Source organism: Vigna unguiculata, chromosome 1 (assembly GCF_004118075.2).
Source record: "Vigna unguiculata cultivar IT97K-499-35 chromosome 1, ASM411807v1, whole genome shotgun sequence".
NCBI classification, from domain to species: domain Eukaryota; kingdom Viridiplantae; phylum Streptophyta; class Magnoliopsida; order Fabales; family Fabaceae; genus Vigna; species Vigna unguiculata.
Genome location: NC_040279.1, coordinates 29,375,646 through 29,395,410, shown reverse-complemented (window position 1 = coordinate 29,395,410; position 19,765 = coordinate 29,375,646). Strand labels below are relative to the sequence as shown.

General features: G+C 33.7%; 2 protein-coding genes across 3 annotated transcripts; both read left to right on the top strand.

Annotated features, from left to right (window-relative positions):
• The first annotated feature begins 1,661 nt into the window (after positions 1 to 1,661).
• LOC114183452 (calcium-dependent protein kinase 32) lies at positions 1,662 to 5,883 on the top strand. Its single transcript, XM_028070479.1, has 8 exons — positions 1,662 to 2,469; positions 3,109 to 3,232; positions 3,343 to 3,486; positions 4,024 to 4,176; positions 4,324 to 4,439; positions 4,553 to 4,720; positions 5,009 to 5,239; positions 5,409 to 5,883. The coding sequence occupies exons 1-8, from the start codon at positions 1,951 to 1,953 to the stop codon at positions 5,571 to 5,573; spliced, it is 1,620 nt and encodes a 539-aa protein (XP_027926280.1). The 5' UTR covers positions 1,662 to 1,950; the 3' UTR covers positions 5,574 to 5,883.
• An 8,579-nt stretch (positions 5,884 to 14,462) lies between these two features.
• LOC114162572 (probable galactinol--sucrose galactosyltransferase 2) lies at positions 14,463 to 19,670 on the top strand. 2 transcript variants are annotated; one of them, XM_028046506.1, is made up of 15 exons: positions 14,483 to 14,680; positions 15,237 to 15,375; positions 15,587 to 15,794; positions 15,939 to 16,180; positions 16,501 to 16,591; positions 16,693 to 16,741; positions 16,829 to 16,920; positions 17,031 to 17,138; positions 17,276 to 17,398; positions 17,496 to 18,048; positions 18,139 to 18,206; positions 18,294 to 18,428; positions 18,515 to 18,732; positions 18,817 to 18,905; positions 19,005 to 19,670. In XM_028046506.1, the coding sequence occupies exons 2-15, from the start codon at positions 15,246 to 15,248 to the stop codon at positions 19,365 to 19,367; spliced, it is 2,469 nt and encodes an 822-aa protein (XP_027902307.1). In that variant the 5' UTR covers positions 14,483 to 14,680; positions 15,237 to 15,245; the 3' UTR covers positions 19,368 to 19,670. The 2 variants fall into 2 exon arrangements, with proteins under 2 accessions (XP_027902315.1, XP_027902307.1); XM_028046514.1 differs by lacking the exon at positions 15,237 to 15,375 and having other exon boundaries at positions 14,463 to 14,680; positions 19,005 to 19,367.
• The last annotated feature ends 95 nt before the right edge of the window (positions 19,671 to 19,765 follow it).

The following is a 19,765-nucleotide window of genomic DNA, read 5'->3' as shown; positions in this document are numbered from 1 at the left end:
GCAATTAAAAAAAATTGTATTTTCTTTTAATTAAGTGAGCCAACTTGTTTAACCCACAAACCCGTAGTAGGTCGGATGGAGTTCAAATTTGTTTAATTCGTTAATAAGTGAGTCAGATTATATTGACTCACTAGATAATCAATTCATGATGAATCAGATCGAATTAACTCAGATAATCCATTTTTACATTTAAATTTAACTTTTTTTAAATAAATAAAAGTCATGCCGGTATATATTTATAAATTTGTATGCACTAATGTTGTAGGAAAAAAAATTAATTTTTAATGTCAGCCAAAAAAGCTATAACCTATGTATTGAACATGCTATTAATATTATTTTCATTTTTATTTTATGCTTAAATACTAATATTAAATTAAAGTAGTTAACTTTTGCATCACTTGACAGACACTAACTTATCTGTCTCAATTTTAATACTATCTAGCCACACTAGGTTGACTACTGAGAACATTTAGACAACCTAACTTTCTTTTATTACTTTCAAACACAATTTCTATTTATACGATAAAGTCGTGTTAGAATATGTACCTTTTCCTTTTTATTTGTTTTGTTTTGAAATAAATTTAGAAAAAAGGTATATAAACATACTGTTTAAAAAGTGGTATATGAACCAACTACATTAATATGGTTGAATATAACATATCAAATACACAAAAAAGAAACAGTGGTATTCCAGGTACAATTTTTTTAAACAAATAAAATAATGGTAAATATTTCTTTGTTTTTTTAAAAAAGTTAAAGTACAATTTCTCTAATTAAGTTAGTTATTCAATGATTTAAAATAATCTATATATAAAAAAATTCAAATTAAAAGTGTGTAAGAATCAACCGGAACAAATTTACTTAAGTTTATTCTTTAATCAAAATCCCTCATATATATCTCACTTGTATGCACATATTCACGTAAACAAACTTACATACGTTCACATGTGTATGTATAAAAGAATACACATCATATATATATATATATATATATATATATATATATATATATATATATATATATATTCTATTTTAAAAACTATTCTTATTTAAAACGTTTCTTTTATTATATTAAATTATATGTAATGAAGGTAACTTAAATGTTTCAACAATTATTTGATTTTCCAAGTGTACTTCAAATTTTCTGAGACATGGATGACTTAAGTATACACGGATTGAATAACAATCTATTAACAAAATTGACTTTAAAATGTTAAAAAAACTAACGTAATTCTAATAAAACTAAATAAATTAAGAGAAAAGAAATATATTTAGTAGTGGAGATATGGCGGCGGCATTGAAAAGGGTCATGTTTTTCCTCCGCCAGAATTGAATGACCTGCAACGTGGCAGGATATAACAGGTTAAGGGTATTATATTTTGTTTGAAGAATAGAAATAAATTTAAACTTTTTAGGTAAGAGTGAGCGATTGGGTGAGTCTTTGCACTATGTTCACCGAATGGCACTCTCGTAATTTCACCAAATTGAAGAGGGCAGTCAAAGCAACTCTCACTCATAATTACCACTCACTCCTCCAATAAAATAATATTAAAATTAAAATAATATCAACTGGAGTCACCTTCCCCATGTAGAGGGAGGGAGAAACATACAAAATAAAATAAGAAAATAATAATAAAAAAAAAAAAATGAAAAGGAAGACGAAGTCGCTGCGAAACAAGTTTGACCCTCTCCAAGTTAAGTTCCATCCCCTTTCCTCCTCAAACACGCGCAAAATTATTCATCATCATCATCATCGTTGTTCTTCGATTCTTCATTCATCAAATTTCGCAAAACCCTTCTCATAAATCACCCTCTCACCCTAATTCCATTTCACTCCACCAGCTTTTTCATTTTTTTTGTTAACTTTCCTTTTTCTAGCCTCCATTTGTTTTTTCTTATTTGGGAGAAAGGTTTGATCCTCAGATCTGAGGAACCTCGTCGCCACCGAAGATGGGTATTTGCTGCGCAAAGCCATCCACGGCGGAGGAAGCGGGGAACAAGAAGGGCAAAAAGGGGAAAAAGGAGAACCCCTTCGCCGTCGATTACGGGTTTAACAACAGCGCCAACGCCAACGGCTCCAAGCTCACCGTTTTGAAGTCTCCCACGGGCCGCGAGATCGAGGCCCGCTACTTGCTGGGCCGCGAGCTGGGCCGGGGCGAGTTCGGCGTCACGTACCTCTGCACGGACAAGGAGAGCGGCGAGGAGCTTGCCTGCAAGTCCATTTCCAAGAAGAAGTTGAGGACCGCCATCGACATCGAGGATGTGAGGAGGGAGGTTGAGATCATGCGCCACTTGCCGCAGCATCCCAATATCGTCACCTTGAAGGACACCTACGAGGACGACAATGCCGTTCATCTCGTTATGGAGCTTTGCGAAGGTGGAGAGCTCTTCGATCGCATCGTCGCGCGTGGTCACTACACCGAACGCGCCGCCGCCGCTGTCACCAAAACCATCGTCGAAGTCGTTCAGGTTCGATCTGGTGCCTTGATCTGTTTTTTTTTTGTTAGGTCTGGGTTTTTGTTTTGTCCTATGAAACGGAGAATTGATGTGGGGGAATTAAAATCTGGCCTTGATAAAAAAAAAAGTTGGAACGCTCTGGGTTTAACGGGGGTCTCGCGATTGAGTTTGGGTACTGGTTAATCTCCATCGGAGGGAGGGTTTGATTTGCGTTTTATCATAAACAATGGATATGTGGAAATTCAAATGGTTATGATATAAAACAACTTGGAATTTGTCCTGGTTAAGTTGGCGTTTAGAATTCGACTTCTGGGTTCACTACTTAGAACATGAACTTTGTTGCTTGTAACTGTTCTGGAAGATATTTGTGGTATTGGAAAAGAAATGGAGCAAGATAATCTCTCACGGAGGATACTTGAGGCCTTTTACCAAAATTTTTTAAAATGGAATTTCATAAATGGGGTATGCTCTTTCGAGTTTGGGTTTGTGAGCTATTTTATGAACGTTGTGTGGTTACTTTTTTTGCCAGTAAATGGTTGTGTTATGAGCTGCGAATGGAGAACCTGGCATTTGAAGTAATTTGCTTCGTTGAGCGTTGTTTGTTTTCAGTTTGTGTGCTGATGTGGAGGTTTGTTTGATGTTACGTTTCAGATGTGCCACAAGCATGGCGTGATGCATCGGGATCTCAAGCCGGAAAACTTTCTATTTGCAAATAAGAAGGAAACTGCAGCTCTGAAGACTATAGATTTTGGGTTGTCAGTGTTCTTTAAACCAGGTAATGCTTTTTGTTGGTGGGTAAATTGCTTGATGTTGTTGCTTTATTTTATTTGTATTGTTGCAATGCTGCGTATAACGATGCCTGAAACTTTGCCGTTTTTTTTTCAGGGGAAAGATTTAATGAGATAGTTGGAAGTCCATATTACATGGCTCCTGAGGTATTAAAGCGGAATTATGGGCCAGAAGTAGATATCTGGAGCGCTGGAGTAATTCTATACATCTTACTTTGTGGTGTTCCACCATTTTGGGCAGGTTAGCTTTGTCTTGCGCATGTTGTTTTTCAGCTTTTCAGAGACCGCAATCTTAAATTCTCCCTTTTTAAGTTATTAAGGAGTTTATGCAACCAATGTTTATCGTGTCCTATGATATGATCATACTTTATAATAAAGAGAAATTGGTGGAAGAAAAATAAATGGATGATTAAGCATTATTATTGATTCATTTGCATGATTTGTCATATAAGTATGAATGAGATGCATACATAGATGGCTAATTGCATTGATGGAAGGGGTATCATTCCCAGGAGTTAACGGGCAACTTTCTCTTTTGTGGTGTGAATAAAGATGTTTCATTTGTATATACAATGCAATTCTTACGTTTTTGTAATTTTCTTAGTCTGTATTTTCTTTTTGTTTTTGGCATTAGAAGAGGAAAGATTTAATAAACTTATTTGCTCATTCATTTCCCCTTCACTTAAGTGCTATTTCTTTTTATTATTATTTGTTGCCTTTTGTATCTGATTGGTTTCATTTTCTAAATCGTCTCTCTTACTCATTTTGTAAAATGAAGAAACTGAGCAAGGAGTTGCACAAGCAATCATACGATCTGTTGTTGATTTCAAAAGAGACCCATGGCCTAAAGTTTCTGATAATGCGAAAGACCTTGTGAAGAAGATGCTAGATCCTGATCCAAGGCGGCGGCTAACTGCACAGGAAGTGTTAGGTAACATGCTATTTAGATAAAATCTTGAGAGATGAAAAAAAATGTAGATTGTTCATAAAATTTTCTGCTCTGCATTATGGATTTTTTTCCCTTTAAATGCAAAATTGAAATACCAGAAGTATAAAATTTCTTGTTAACTAAATGCAGATCATCCGTGGTTACAAAATGCGAAGAAAGCTCCTAATGTTTCTTTAGGCGAAACAGTTAGAGCAAGGCTCAAGCAATTTTCTGTAATGAACAAGCTTAAGAAAAGGGCTTTAAGGGTAATGTTCGCAACAATATTTCAATACTTATCATCCCTGAATCGATTATCTATGACTTCTGTAACTCAGGATTACTCATTTTTCTCTTAATGATTGGTATTTCTTGATAACAGGTAATCGCAGAGCATTTGACAGTAGAAGAAGCTGCTGGGCTAAAAGAGGGATTCAAGCTTATGGATATAAACAACAGAGGCAAAATTAACATTGATGAACTACGAGTAGGGTTGCATAAATTAGGCCATCAAGTTCCCGATTCAGATGTCCAAATTCTTATGGAAGCGGTGAGTATTAATTTCTGGAACCTTTTCTCCACAACTGATATTTAAAGAAGTACCTACCTTTTATAAAAGATCGAGGTCTTTTTTTGCGTATTTTCTTTTCAATATGCCAAACTAAATTGCAAACATCATCAGGCGTTCTTAATTCTTCCCTAAGTGCCATATCCTTACTTCCTTGAAAGAAACTTCATAATTAAAAGTGCTACATCGTTGTTCAGTTTTTGTTAAATCATATTATAAACACGACCATACGACCTTGTTCACTCCTAACGTATGGGACTGTTTTTACAGGGTGATGCAGACAAGGATGGACACCTAGATTATGGAGAGTTTGTAGCTATCTCTGTTCATCTGAGAAAGATGGGAAATGATGAGCATCTTCGAAAAGCGTTCCAATTTTTTGATGAAAACCAAAGTGGGTATATTGAGATTGAAGAACTGCGTAACGCGTTATCTGATGACGTCGAAACAAACAGTGAAGAAGTTATCAATGCAATTATGCATGATGTGGACACAGACAAGGTCAGTACATTTTCACGTAGTAGATAAATTTCTTGTTGATTGATTTTTGTCTGGTTAAAATGAAAAGGTGGATCCTATTGATGTTCGCTTACATGGTGCTGCATACTGATGTTAGTTTGTGTTACTAAAAAAAAATGTTATAATTGATGTTTTGGTGATGAAATTGCAGGATGGAAGAATAAGTTACGATGAATTTGCTACAATGATGAAGGCTGGGACAGACTGGAGAAAAGCATCAAGACAGTACTCGCGAGAGAGGTTTGCGAGTCTGAGTCTGACTTTGATGAGAGACGGGTCATTGCATCTAAACAATGAAAAAAATGAGGGTAGATGACCACTTTAGAAATGCCAATTTTACCTTGGAAAGTAAAAATGATAAAGAAGTCTTTTATTTTATTTTTTAATTTTAACTTCTCTTGATTGTAATTCTTTTCTCTACCCCATATTTTGGGTGAAAAAAAAGTTAGGAATATTGGATCTAATAGTGTTTGTGATTTGAATTATGCCTCTTTGGTTTGTTGAGGTTGTTGTGGTAGGAGACAGGAGAGGGGAGTGGTGGACAACGTTGGACAATTTTTCATTTGTGCCTGTAAATATTTTAAAATTATCATGCTTTGTATTTCATCTGCCAATTTTTACGCAAATCCTGCCCCATCAATATTCATAAAATCATCACCAAAATCGATTATTCCTAGATATTCAGGCTAATGATATCTCTAGTAGATAAACTCGTTTTTTATTTTGTACTACTTTTGTTAAAGCTTAAATAAAATGAAATGAACTTGGTACAAAATTTATCAATCAAATTTTATTTCTTTAATGTATCGGTACAAAATAACCAAAAGAATTAATTTAACGCCGAAGAAATCTTTTCATGATTTCACCATTATCAGGAAAAATATGAAGTTCTTTTGACGCTAAAAATACCTGTAACCTAATAGTTATTTTAAATATTAATCTTATTTCGTGGAAAAAAAATGTAGTGCAATTGCATTAGAGAGCCTAAAATCCCAATTAACTACTACTTTGTTTATTTTTTAGTTATTTATTTCTAGAGAAAAATGTATAATTTTCAGAATTAAAAAATATACCAAATATTATTGTTAATTATACCATGAATTTAAATAATTTTACATGTTTCATACACTTTATCATGATAGTAAAGAAAATGAAGAATAAAATCAACAGGGAAATTAATAATTAAAATAATTCGAAAATTAAAATAAAATCACATAACAATTTTAATGGCAATTCCAAATTTTAATTTATAGGTTATAACCTTAAAAGGCGCTTGGGACAAAACAAAATGAAGGTAATTTTACCAGTTATAGATAGTTGTTTGTTATTTCTTCCTGCTTCCCCTTTTTTCTTTTTGCAATCTCATAGGTATGATAAAATGACAATTTTACCTCTTTTTCTTTCTTGTGTTAAGCCTCGTATTCTACTGTGCACCTCTTCACCTCCATTGCTACTCTGTCATATGATATCCACAGCATAAAAAGTATGGTGAGGAAGGAGAAGAAGAAAGATGATAGAAATAAATGAGTAATTTTCTTCTTTTCTTTAATTAAATTTAATCATCTCAAAATCAAATTAAAAATATAAAATTTAGAAAATTATTTTGAAACAAAGAAGAAGAGAAAATAATAAAAGAGAGAGAAAAAAAAAATGAAACAAAAGGAGAAAAGAAAAGAGAATGAGAAGAGGTTGGTCGTTTTTCTATTTGGCCCAATCTAAAAAAGAGTATTTTGTTGTTCGCACCCCATTTTTCCATCTTAAACCCTCATCCTTCATTTTTTCAATTTTACCTCTTCTTCCATAATTATCTAATTAGCCTAGCATGTTTCATTCTTATTTTGGAGAAAAACAAATATTTAGAAAAATTAGATCTATTTTGCATATTTGATTAAAGGTATCATCTTTCATAATTATCTAATTAGCCTAGCATGTTTCATTCTTATTCCTTTTTCTTATTTTGGAGAAAAATAAATATTTAAAAAAATCATATCTATTTCGCATATTTGGTTAAAGGTATCATCTTCGAATGAGCATTAGGGTGCTAACATATTCTCTAGGTGTAATTGATTCTTAAATTCAAAATTTAGTTTTTGCATACTATGTCTTATTTTACGGTTTTCTCATAGTTTTATAGTATAAACTATGGAAATGACTCTAAAATTTTTGTTTTTAAAATATTCAAAATATGTTTTTGTTTGTTGTTCCGTCACGATTTTGATCGTAAAAATTATCAAATGCAATCAAAATTTTATATTGAATTACAAGTAAAAAAGTCAATTCTAGGCACATGCCCAAGTTGGAGGAACCATAAATATTGATTGAAGACAAAATATTTTTTTTTCAAAACATGTTCGATGATTACAACTTAAAGAAGTGCAAAATTCTTGTTATTTTGGAAATTTGTCATAACTAAGGTCATTTGATTATTTAATTTTTTTTATATATTTATTTCTACATACCTAGCTTCCTTTTATATTTTCTCATTTCATGTTTTTCTTATAAAGGTTTACAGTGAGAAGAACAAAATAAGTTATCAAATTTTACTATTGTACGTATCATATGAACTAGAACTTTTGTTAAAATTCAATATAAAAAGGTTAGACTAATTGCATAACTAATGTATTAATGGTTTTCTTTACATGAATCATTTTTCTTTTATATGATAGAAGATGAAAAATACTAACGAAAAAGAGTCATCTTGTGTAGAAATGTTTATCATGACACATGATTACTAACGAGAAACTCAACTCCAAATGATGTATTTTCTAAAGTTTTTGAAAAAGATCGAAATGTTTTTTTATCGACAAATGTTAGTTGTCAGTAGTATGTTAGTGGGGAGAATTGAATCCAAATCTCTCCCATCCTCCTTTCCAACCCACCAAGCCAACCTTATAACTGTTAACTATTAATTAGTGCGGGGAGTTGAACTCCAACCTCTCTCAACCTTTCATCCAACTTTATCACCAAGTCAACCTTATAACTCCTTTAGGTAAACATGATTACGTTCATATATATGAAAAATAAGTTGTACCTTTACATTTATGAGAATATAAATTTCAAGTCGAAATACGAAAATTAATCAATGAAATTCAAATACATACTCAATATGAACTTCAAGGAATAAGAAAAAGAATGTAAGAGGAAATGAAAACAAAACTCAAAAGCAAGTGGAAGTGGAAGCCATGAATTCTGAGCTTTTAAATAGCTTCAAACTTTCTTTTCACTCAAAATCTAAAAGAAGAGGTTGTAGTTGTTGAGGTATATTATACAAATTTTACATTAAGATGAATTGGATATTACACATTACATAATTTCTTTTAATTTGATATCCAGTCCCATGAGTAAAAGATAAAAAGAGACTATTCATGTAACACATTTTTTCTTGATTTTGTTTTTATATTATTTATTAACTAATTTTGCTAATCTTATTTCCACTGTCACCATATCCAATAAACACACATTTTGTGGTCGTCATTACAGTTCGCTGGAAATTGTTAGCCGCCACCACACCTCCATGCATTCACCGGAGCAGCCACAAAGACCTTCTGGAGCAATAGCAACCACTGTGCACATTTATCCACGATGCCGATCTCCATCGCACACACATCTCAACAACACCTATTGACACTCGATGGAACAATAATGACCATGATGGTAGTTATTTAGGATTTCTCTTTTATTTATTATTGTTTATTTATATTTTTGAATAAGTAAAAGTTAGTTTCCTATTTCTTAGGAATTAAACAAATCAATATTGGAGTATTGGATTTGTTAGACGAGATTTACATTGTTGGTGGTAAGTTATTTTTGGCTTTTTTTGTATTTCTGGATCCTTTCGATCATTTATTTGTAAAATTGGATCGTTTGATTTTTTTTTTTTAAAACAGAGTCAAGTCGTTAGGAGTCGTTAGGAGGACGACTTCACATCAACAGTTTTGATTTTTTTTTTTAAAAGCGATGTCGTCAAGTACAAGTTGGATTTTTGCAAATCTGAGATTGAAATCGTCATCCTGGAGGCTGGTTTGAACCTCGTAGAGAGAGGAGTTTCATGATTTGTAAGATAAACCCCGTTGAGATGATTCTTGGTGGAGGCTACCACAACCTGAAGAACCCTAGTGAAAGGGCTTCCCATTAGCTTTTTGAAACGGTAATAAGAGATACCGGCAACTAGGATAAGGACAGAACAAATGGAGACGACTGTAAATACTCGAAAACCCCAACGAAACCCAACAACTTGTTGTGCGTAAACCAATAACATAATTCCAAGGATTGCACCGTTAATGGCGAAAAAGAAGCAGTTGAAGAACAATGGTTTCATCTGAAATTCTTTGTGGTATGCGTCATCAAATTGATGAGCCCCGAAGGAAGGAGGAGACGCAAGGGTTGATTCCACCTGTACCCAAGGCAAAGAGTGCAAGTGCACAGTATATGAAAAAGGTTTGGCCTTTGCTCGCTACTTCGCATGCCGTAAAATTACAGTGTCGCCATATAGTTGTCTGGGAAGCTGAAAGTGTCAGCAAAATCATCCCCTGCATCATTCACCATCTTTTTTTGTATTTGGGGTCATTTTAAATCGAATTTGTAATACTGGTATGTTAAAAAAAAAAAAAACTAAAAGTGAAATCTACCTCCACCATGACGACTTCAACTTTAGAGTTGTGGAAACGTATTCGCATCTGACGACTTTATTTTTTTTATTTTTTAAATGAAATTGACTGGAGGAAAGACGACTTCACCTTCAATGTCGTCCTCCGTCCTGACGACTTAACCTTGTTTCAAAAAAAAATAATTAAAAGTACCATTTTTTACAAATTTGAGTTAAAAATGACCCCAAATACAAAAAAGTTGTTATTTTCATTTGCTATATATTATTTGAAATAAATAAAGACAATGTATCCCATTAATTTTTTTGTATTTTTATTTAAATTTTATTTTAAAAATTTATAAAATATCACTTTTTTTTAAATATCTGCAGCTGCAGGTATCCACAAGTACCAACGAGTTTCTTAAAACCTGCGAGTATTTTTTAAACGGGTACCCGATGGATAACAAACCAGATAATTGATTAATCTTTTTTGTTGCTGATTGAGTTGTGGGTAGACACTATTCGTAACCGGCCCTTTGCCATCCCTAGTCACCGAAGATCGTGTTTCATCCAACTCAGATCTACAGAGCAATGGAAAATAATATGTCATCATGAAGAACATAATTATCTTTACTTCTAAGAATCACTCTACCAATACAGTATAAACATGAGCTTAGAATTCATTATACAGTCACTAACACTCACTCCTTTACTTATGCCATGTGATGGTACTTTCCAAAAGGCATTATTTTCTTCACCTCAACAGTAACTTAAATAATTAAATGTGAAATTCGTTTTTTTTTTGGTTTACAGGATAAAATTTTGAATAAGGGTGACTTACTCTTGTTGAGGTATGAAACTACATGACACTCAAGAGTAGTAAGCATGATATATTTTAAGTATTTCTCATAGCTTATAGATACCTATAGTATTGTATAAATGTACGTACATGGAGATGCTATATTTTGCTCTCCTTGTTATATTTATAGATTATATATGGGATTATAAAATTACGTGAAGATGTTATATAATAAGATAACACTCAAATCATTTAGTTAATAACAAACTTAAATAGAAACTTTTGAAAGTTTTCAAATTTATAAAAAACTTGAAACTTAAGTCTGATAATAATAATAATTTTTTGTAAAATTTTTTCGTTAAAAAGTTTTATATTTTTATTTTATAGATGTTTATTTTTTACCAAACACATATGTCATTATTTTACAGGGTTAGAACCTGATCCATTTAATCCATCATTCTAATTAGTGTTACGTGTTTCTTTCTTTCTTACTCATTTCTCGTCTCGTACTTCTATTTTCAATATTGATCTTTTCATTATTTTAAACCTTTAAAAATACAAACACCAGTCTCTCAATTTCCATCTGTTTTGTTCCAATCTTTGAGTAAAAATAGAATTTAGAAAATTGTTTATATATTTTCACACGATTATCCAATATTCATTCATTTTTACCACACTGTTTTATTGAAAGACATACCAACAGTAAAACATGTATGAATATTAATTATTATTGTGATAGTGCAAATAAAGGTACAATGCAGAAAATTTCAATTTTACGTTTTTTTATTCCTTAACTTTCTTACAGTAAATTTTGGAATTAGTCCATTTCGAAATTTTTGACCACTTTAGTCATTTATTTTTTGAAATACGTAAATTTAGTCCTTTTAATCAAATTTTGTTAAATTTATTTGATATTTCGTACGTATTTCATAATTGTATATAAGTTATTTATATTATTTGATACATTTTTGTTTTAACATTAAATCAAATATCATTATGAAATGTACTTGAAATGTTAAATACACTTAACAAGATCTTATTAAAATGACTAAATTCACCTATTTCGAACAATGAAGAACTAAATTGGTCAAAAATTTCAAAATAGACTAATTTCAAAATTTAATAAAAATTAAGAAGCCAAAAATATATTGAACTCGTCATCTTACTAACATAAACAAGATTTTTTGTTGTACTGTTGTATGCATTCAATCGTCAAAAGTTCAAGTTGGTATGCCACTTGTTATTTTGTCCTTCACACCTCTCCCTACTTTTTGTCTCATGCAATGTACTATATACCTTATTTCTATCTTTCATACATAACCACATATATTTATTTATATTATATACCATGGATTGCAACTTCACATTAATGATCATTTAAACTCAAATAATTGAAAGACAAAAACGAAAATTAATGTCACAAACAATTGATTGTAGTGACATATTTCTAACCGATTGAATATTTTCAATGTCTTGAATGAATTTAATTCTATAATTAAAATTTAAAGTTTTTATTGAGAGTCATTGTCGATTATACAACTGTCAGATACATTACTCATATAACAGTCAGCACACAACACCCTTCTAAAGCATATCTTGCACCATTTTTTTATCTTTTAATCACCTTCGCGATCCAATTGAAGAAGAAAAGGTTATACACGTATGTTATTAATTAAATTAGGGTTTTATCATCACTTTGCTACGCAAACACAAGTCAAAGCCAAGGGTAGGACGAAGCTAAACATGTCAACCCAAGAAATTAAAGTTTTGTGCCACGTACCAATTAACCCTAATTAAGGTGTGATATTGGGGAAATAAAATAATCTACAATGTAGATTGTGATTTGGATTCCCTTTTTGTCCGTACTTGAACAACCATCAATAATTGCAAGTTTGCAACTGATGTTACATCAATTATGGAATAGGTTAACGTCACGGAAATTAATTAGTGGACAACCAAAGCATATGTGGAACTTGTTTGTGTTTTTGAAGATAATAAAAGATTTTTACGGGGTAGAAAAAGAAAATTCAAGTATACAATTTTTTGTTTTATAATCTATATTTATAAGATGTCACGTAAATTTTGAAAACGAAAATAAGAGAAACATAGAAATGGAAACAAAAACCATAACTTCAATCGGTAAAACAAAGATTGCAAGTGTTACATGCTACCATGTTAATGCGTGTTTGGTTCTGCGTTAAATCAATATAAAATTGATTAGAATTGATTTTTTAATGTAAAATTAGTATGTATTTAGTTTCCAAAACTAATTAAAAAATAAAAAAAATCATGAAACAACTAATTCCTACTTATATGTTGAAAAATTAATTAAACCGAAATCAATTCTTCAAGAATAAACCAAACCCACTCTTACCATAATCGATGCAAAATTGATTTGGGAATGTGGTTGAGCTTTTCATGGTCTTGTGATGTTGGCCATGTGTTCCACTAGATCTTCAATTTATGTACGTAAGTAACATACACAATAAGAAAATGGCAAGTGCTACAAGTTGATCTTGCACTTTTTGATCGATGCAAGGTAGATAGATGTTGGGATGTTGGCCAAGTTGTGATTTTAGCCTTCACAATGCACCAAAGTGTCTGGCTTTTAATTGTGGTGTACTTGTTGAGGATGGATACGTTTTTTCATGATTGACAAATCAAATAGAAAATAACACTGAAAAATCGACTTTATCGTCGATAAAAATATTATGCTATAATAAAATAATCTCAGCGAAAAGAAAAGTAATATTTAAATTATGTTACTCGTATTATAGCAGATCTTTATTTTTTATTAAAATTACACATTTTTCAATACTATATGTTTAAATACAGAACACTATTATTACAATAATGGCGTTACTTTTGGCTTCATAAAAAGCTGCGGTTTTTATCATGTTGTTCCCAAAGGATGAACAAGATATGCGAATATTTGGGGGGCTTCAACCACGAATCACAAATAAGACTAATACAATGTATTGGTCTATCAGATTGGAAGAACTTATTTTATATATTAATAATAAATATATAAGTGCAATTTTGATAAAAATTAAACAATAAATATTATATTATATAATAATAATAATGATAATAACCAATGTTGTTTACAATATAATAATATTTTCTAATATTATTTTTCTGAAATATTAATAAACGATATAATAATATTTATTTTTAAAATTTTCATACCCAATATTCTTTTTGATAATTGGTGGTGAAGAAACAGAGTTCTGAGATCCTGTTTGGGCTGCTTGGTAGCAGTTCAATTTCCAACATGTTCATATTTCACTCAACTCCCACCTATTTAAACTTACCCAATAGTTTTGCGTGCCATTTCCTTTCCCTCTGGGTAACCAAATTAGTTCTTACCAACAATCGGTGTAAAATTTCACTTATTCAAATTTATTTTATATTAAATCAAACTCTTTTTTTTGGAAAATTCATTGACTCACTCCATAAAAAGTTTTTTTGCCATTGGGAGGTAAAACAATAATTTAAAACATGTTTAATATTTCGCCAAAACAATACATGCAATGATTGATATTTTCCCGACCAAAAAAAACTAGTGATTTTCCTCAAAGAATTGACGTATTTATCTCTGAATTATCTAGATCAATTCAATGTTCCAAGAATCCAGCTTCAACACTTCACAATCACATGTGTCCACGTAATCATATACGTCTTTTTCGGCCGCCATTATCATCACAGCGATCTTCCATCTTTCTAAATCAGGTCACAATCACGTCACCACCTCTGGGATCCAACGCCTCCCAACACTCCACGTGTCGGAATCAGAAAGCACATCATGCCTCCGTCACGCTATAAAAGCCACCTTCCCTTGTGTTCATTCAATATCTCGTACCAAAATTTGAGAAGCTAGTGATCAATCTTCAGCCCTGTGCTGAGTGTGTTTCTCCGTTCCTCCACCTTCTTCCATTGGAGGACCTTCTCCTCCAGGGATAGGATCACACTTTTTCTCTTCCCCAGATTCTTGAGTTAACTGTTCCTTCATTTTCACCTTCTCGTGACACTAACTTTGGTGAGTTCAGTTTTTCGTTGTGTAGCAGTAATTTTACGAGGAGGAGATTTACGAAATCTTGCTTAGGATTACGCGTCGGAAATTAAGATTTTTTTTCTTTACTATTTCGATACTATTTCGAAATTGACCAAGTTAAACGTCAGGGTCACGCTAGATCTCTCTAGGTTCTGTTTAAAGTTGTCTTTTTTTTTTCGTTGACAAAACTGCCCTGGTGTATTGCGGAAACTACACTATTAATCAGTACCCCAGATGATTTCTGATGTTATTTTCTTTTGTTGCAACGCAGCTTTCCTAAAAGGAAGAAAAAGAAACTTGACCTTGTTTTTTAATTTCGGATGAAGTTTGGTTTTAGCTTTTGCTATGTTCTAACTTCTCCTTGTTTTTTAATTAATATGTTGTGGATTTTCATTAACCAATAGTGAAACCAGAGTTAGGGAGAAGTATAGGGACAAATCATAAATGCACTAAACGACAAAGAAAGAAAGGAAAGGACTCTGCTTTTCTAGGTTCATTCTAGAATTTGATTATTAATTTTCTTCCAACTTTTGGGGTATAGGTTAAAAAGATGACGATGCTAAAGACAACACCAACGCAGTTCCCTACGTGGATTCCTCCATTCCGTGAACCACGTCGCAATCTATCTAACATGTGCTTAACCTTTAGCATCATCCATCACCATCATCATAAGCCCCTAGGTCTATATTACGAAACTCCTCAACAATTTTAGATCGAGTTAATATTATTTTATCGTGATAATGTACATAAAAAATCAGCTTATGTGGTATTTCGTAGCTTTTAGAGTTCTAATAATCATTGAATTTTTGTAAATTTCATTGAGATGCAGTGAATTTTAATCTTATAATATAATAACTTCTGTGTTGTTTGATGTTTGGTTTGGTGATACAGTTGTGAAGTGTTCGAAAATGACTGTCACACCTAAGATCTCCGTGAACGATAAGAATTTGGTTGTTCATGGCAAGACCATATTAACCGGTGTACCGGACAACATTGTGCTGACTCCAGGATCTGGAAGTGGCCTTGTGACTGGTGCTTTTGTTGGTGCTAATGCTTCCCATAGTAAAAGTCTCCATGTGTTTCCAATGGGTGTCTTAGAGTAAGTTCCTGCTTTTCCACATTTAAATGATGGTGGATAATATTTGCTCAAGTTTATATAATCGTGGAAAATTTGACAGTCGCAAGTTAAAGTGAATGAACCGGTGTTTTCTAATTTCTCATTTGTGATATGATCTTGGAACAGGGAGCTCCGGTTCATGTGTTGCTTCCGGTTCAAATTATGGTGGATGACTCAGAGAATGGGAACTTGTGGGAGGGATGTTCCTCTGGAGACACAGTTCATGCTGATTGAGAGCAAAGAGAGTGAAGTGGATGGAGATAATTCTCCAACCATCTACACCGTCTTTCTTCCTCTTCTCGAAGGTCCATTCCGTGCTGTTCTTCAAGGCAATGAGAAGAACGAGATAGAGATTTGTCTTGAGAGTGGTGAGTAACTCTTGCTCATGAAAACTGGTTTCGTGGTGAAGGCTACATGGAAGTCTTTTCCGTCGTGTCATAACATAATTTAGTGCCATAGCTGCTGTTAATTCAGTTCCTTCCCTTCCCTTCAGCCATACTTTTAAGGGGGTGGAGCTGTCATTTGTGGATTGAATTGAGCTGGATAAACTTCTCTCGATGAGTCAATCAATTGAATCAAACGAATGGAGTTTATAGCTTTGATCCTTTGGAGAAAATATATATATAGCATGGCGTCCCAAAGAACCGAAACGACCCTTTTCTTTTTGGTATGTGGTATGGTTTTGCAGGGGACAACGCGGTTGAGACTGATCAAGGCCTTCACCTAGTTTACATGCATGCTGGGACCAACCCCTTTGAAGTCATCAATCAAGCAGTGAAGTAAGGCACCCCCCGTTTGTGTTTTCCCTAAATTGATAAAAGAGAACAAAAGTGTTTGCTGACAATTTTATTTTACTGATTCCTTCGCTTGTTCTTTCCAGGGCTGTGGAAAAACACATGCAAACTTTTCTTCACCGTGAGAAGAAAAAGGTAAGACCCTTTCTTCATTGCTTTAGCTATTATGCCAAGGTGATAGATAACGGATCTTTTTAACCTTTTAATATTGGCTTTATGCAGTTGCCATCTTTTCTTGACTGGTTTGGCTGGTGTACATGGGATGCTTTCTATACTGATGTCACAGCTGAGGGTGTTGAGGAAGGCCTGAAAAGGTAATTAATTAGTTAGAGAAATTGAGTACATGTTTTTCATTAACTGAAGAAAAGATGAATTTTGAAGATGATGTTTATAGAACACTGAAATTTGTTCAATATGATTGCAGTCTATCTGAGGGAGCTACACCACCACGGTTCCTCATCATAGATGATGGCTGGCAACAGATCGAAAGTAAACAAAAGGATCTTGACTGTGTTGTACAAGAAGGGGCACAGTAAGATTTCTCTGTTTCTGTAATTTTTGCTAAATTCAATACCTATCTCAATTATGAATTCCTAATGTTCAAGAGAATACCAATTGTTATTTTTGTAATTTATCTGATTAAATCACTAAAAACCATGATGATTGCAGGTTTGCTACTAGGCTGACTGGTATTAGAGAGAATACTAAATTTCAGAAGAAAACACAGAACAATGAGCAGACATCAGGTCTGAAGCATTTAGTAGAAGGAGTAAAGCAGCATCACAACGTGAAGTATGATCATGGATCCTTTACTCCTTTTCAATATTGTTCAAGTAGCTTGCCTAATCAACTTTCTGAATTCTTAATTGGTTCCTCTGTTCATGAACAGAAATGTTTATGTATGGCATGCACTAGCTGGTTATTGGGGTGGAGTGAAGCCAGCAGCAACTGGCATGGAGCATTATGACACTGCCTTGGCATATCCAGTGCAGTCACCAGGTGTACTGGGAAACCAACCAGACATTGTCATGGACAGCTTGGCCGTACATGGCCTAGGCCTAGTGCATCCAAAGAAGGTTTTCAATTTCTACAATGAGCTCCATGCTTACTTGGCTTCTTGTGGAGTGGATGGAGTGAAGGTTGATGTGCAGAACATTATTGAGACCCTTGGTGCTGGACATGGTGGAAGAGTCTCTCTTACACGAAGCTATCATCACGCGCTTGAGGCTTCCATTGCTCGTAACTTCACTGACAATGGATGCATTGCTTGCATGTGTCACAACACTGATGGCCTTTACAGTTCTAAGCAAACCGCTGTTGTGAGAGCCTCTGATGATTTCTACCCTCGTGATCCTGCTTCCCACACCATCCATATTTCTTCTGTTGCGTATAACTCACTTTTCCTTGGAGAATTCATGCAACCTGATTGGGACATGTTTCATGTGAGTACAAATGTTCACTCATCTTAATTTATATTTATTACTTTGAGCGATAACTATTCTTGTTAACCTGAAAGATCTTTGTAATTTCAGAGTTTACACCCTGCAGCAGAATATCATGCTGCAGCTCGTGCAATTGGTGGATGTCCGATTTATGTCAGGTATAGTGATGTTCATTCATTGCACTTGCACATCTTTTCATTACATTAAATTGGCACCATTGTAATGCATTTTTTTTATTTTTCCAGTGACAAGCCAGGCAACCATAATTTTGATCTTCTTAAGAAGCTGATTCTTCCTGATGGTTCGGTTCTCCGAGCACAGTTACCAGGCAGGCCAACTCGTGATTCTCTGTTTGTTGATCCAGCCAGAGATGGGACTAGGTTTGTTTATTTAACTCTTGAATCTTTACAAAGCTATGTTTCATAAACATAAATTGGTGACTCATTTAATGAACTTCAATTTTCAGCTTGCTCAAAATCTGGAACATGAACAAATGCTCTGGAGTTGTTGGTGTGTTTAACTGCCAAGGTGCTGGTTGGTGCAAGATAGAGAAGAAAACTCGCATCCATGATACATCTCCCGGTACACTCACTGGCTCTGTCTGTGCCTCTGATGTTGACCTTATCACCCAAGTAGCAGGTCCTGAATGGCTTGGAGAGACCATTGTTTATGCTTACAGATCAGGTACTATTAATTTACTGTGTCATTCCCTAACCATCAGTTTTAATATATACAATAGAAGATGAAATAACTATATCCAAATTTCAGGGGAGGTGATTCGGCTACCAAAGGGGGTTTCTGTTCCGGTGACACTGAAAGTTCTTGAGTTTGAACTGTTCCATTTCTGTCCAATCCATGTGAGGATCCAGTATTAGTGAACATATTTCACCGAGTTTTAGATTTTCTGTCTAACTTTGATGTATGCTGAACTTAACTACTATTGTTTTATTGAACAGGAAATAGCACCAGGTATTTCATTTGCAGCAATAGGGCTACTTGATATGTTCAACACTGGAGGAGCTGTGGAGCTGGTTGAAATTCACAGAGCCTCTGACAACAAACCAGAACTGTTTGATGGTGAGGTGTTATCAGAATTAACCTCTTCTCTGAGTCCTAACCGAGCAGCAACAGCAACTGTTTGTCTTAGAGTCAGGGGAAGAGGGAGGTTTGGAGTTTACTCCTCTGAACGCCCAGTGAAGTGTGTAGTAGGTGGCACTGAAACAGATTTCAACTATGAGTCAGAGACTGGGTTGGCAACCTTCTCCATCCCAGTTCCTCAAGAGGAGATGTATAGATGGGCAATAGAGATCCAAGTTTGAGTATTTTTTGTAGACCTGGTGTTTGATGAAATGCCGTGTCGGGAAAAGGTGTTGCAGTAGTTAGCATTGACTTATTGAGGGAATTGTTGGGGACATGGGGTGGTGAAATACCAAAATGAGTTGATCGTAAGAACTGAGTTGTAGAGTAGTTATGTTGTAGTAGGGAAGTGCTTTTGTTGTAATTTATTGCATGTAGTTGAGAGTAGCATGTCATGAGTGGGAGAGAGGAACAAATAATGGTGTCAATTAAGGATGTCCCATGCTTTTTTCCTCTGAATAAAAAGTTCACATCTGTTTGAAATATCTCTAATGAATTTACCTGGTTGTTTAATTAGTTTATATTAATAAATATATTTCAATCACAAAATATCAGTCTCTAATTGTCTCTAATTGTGGAC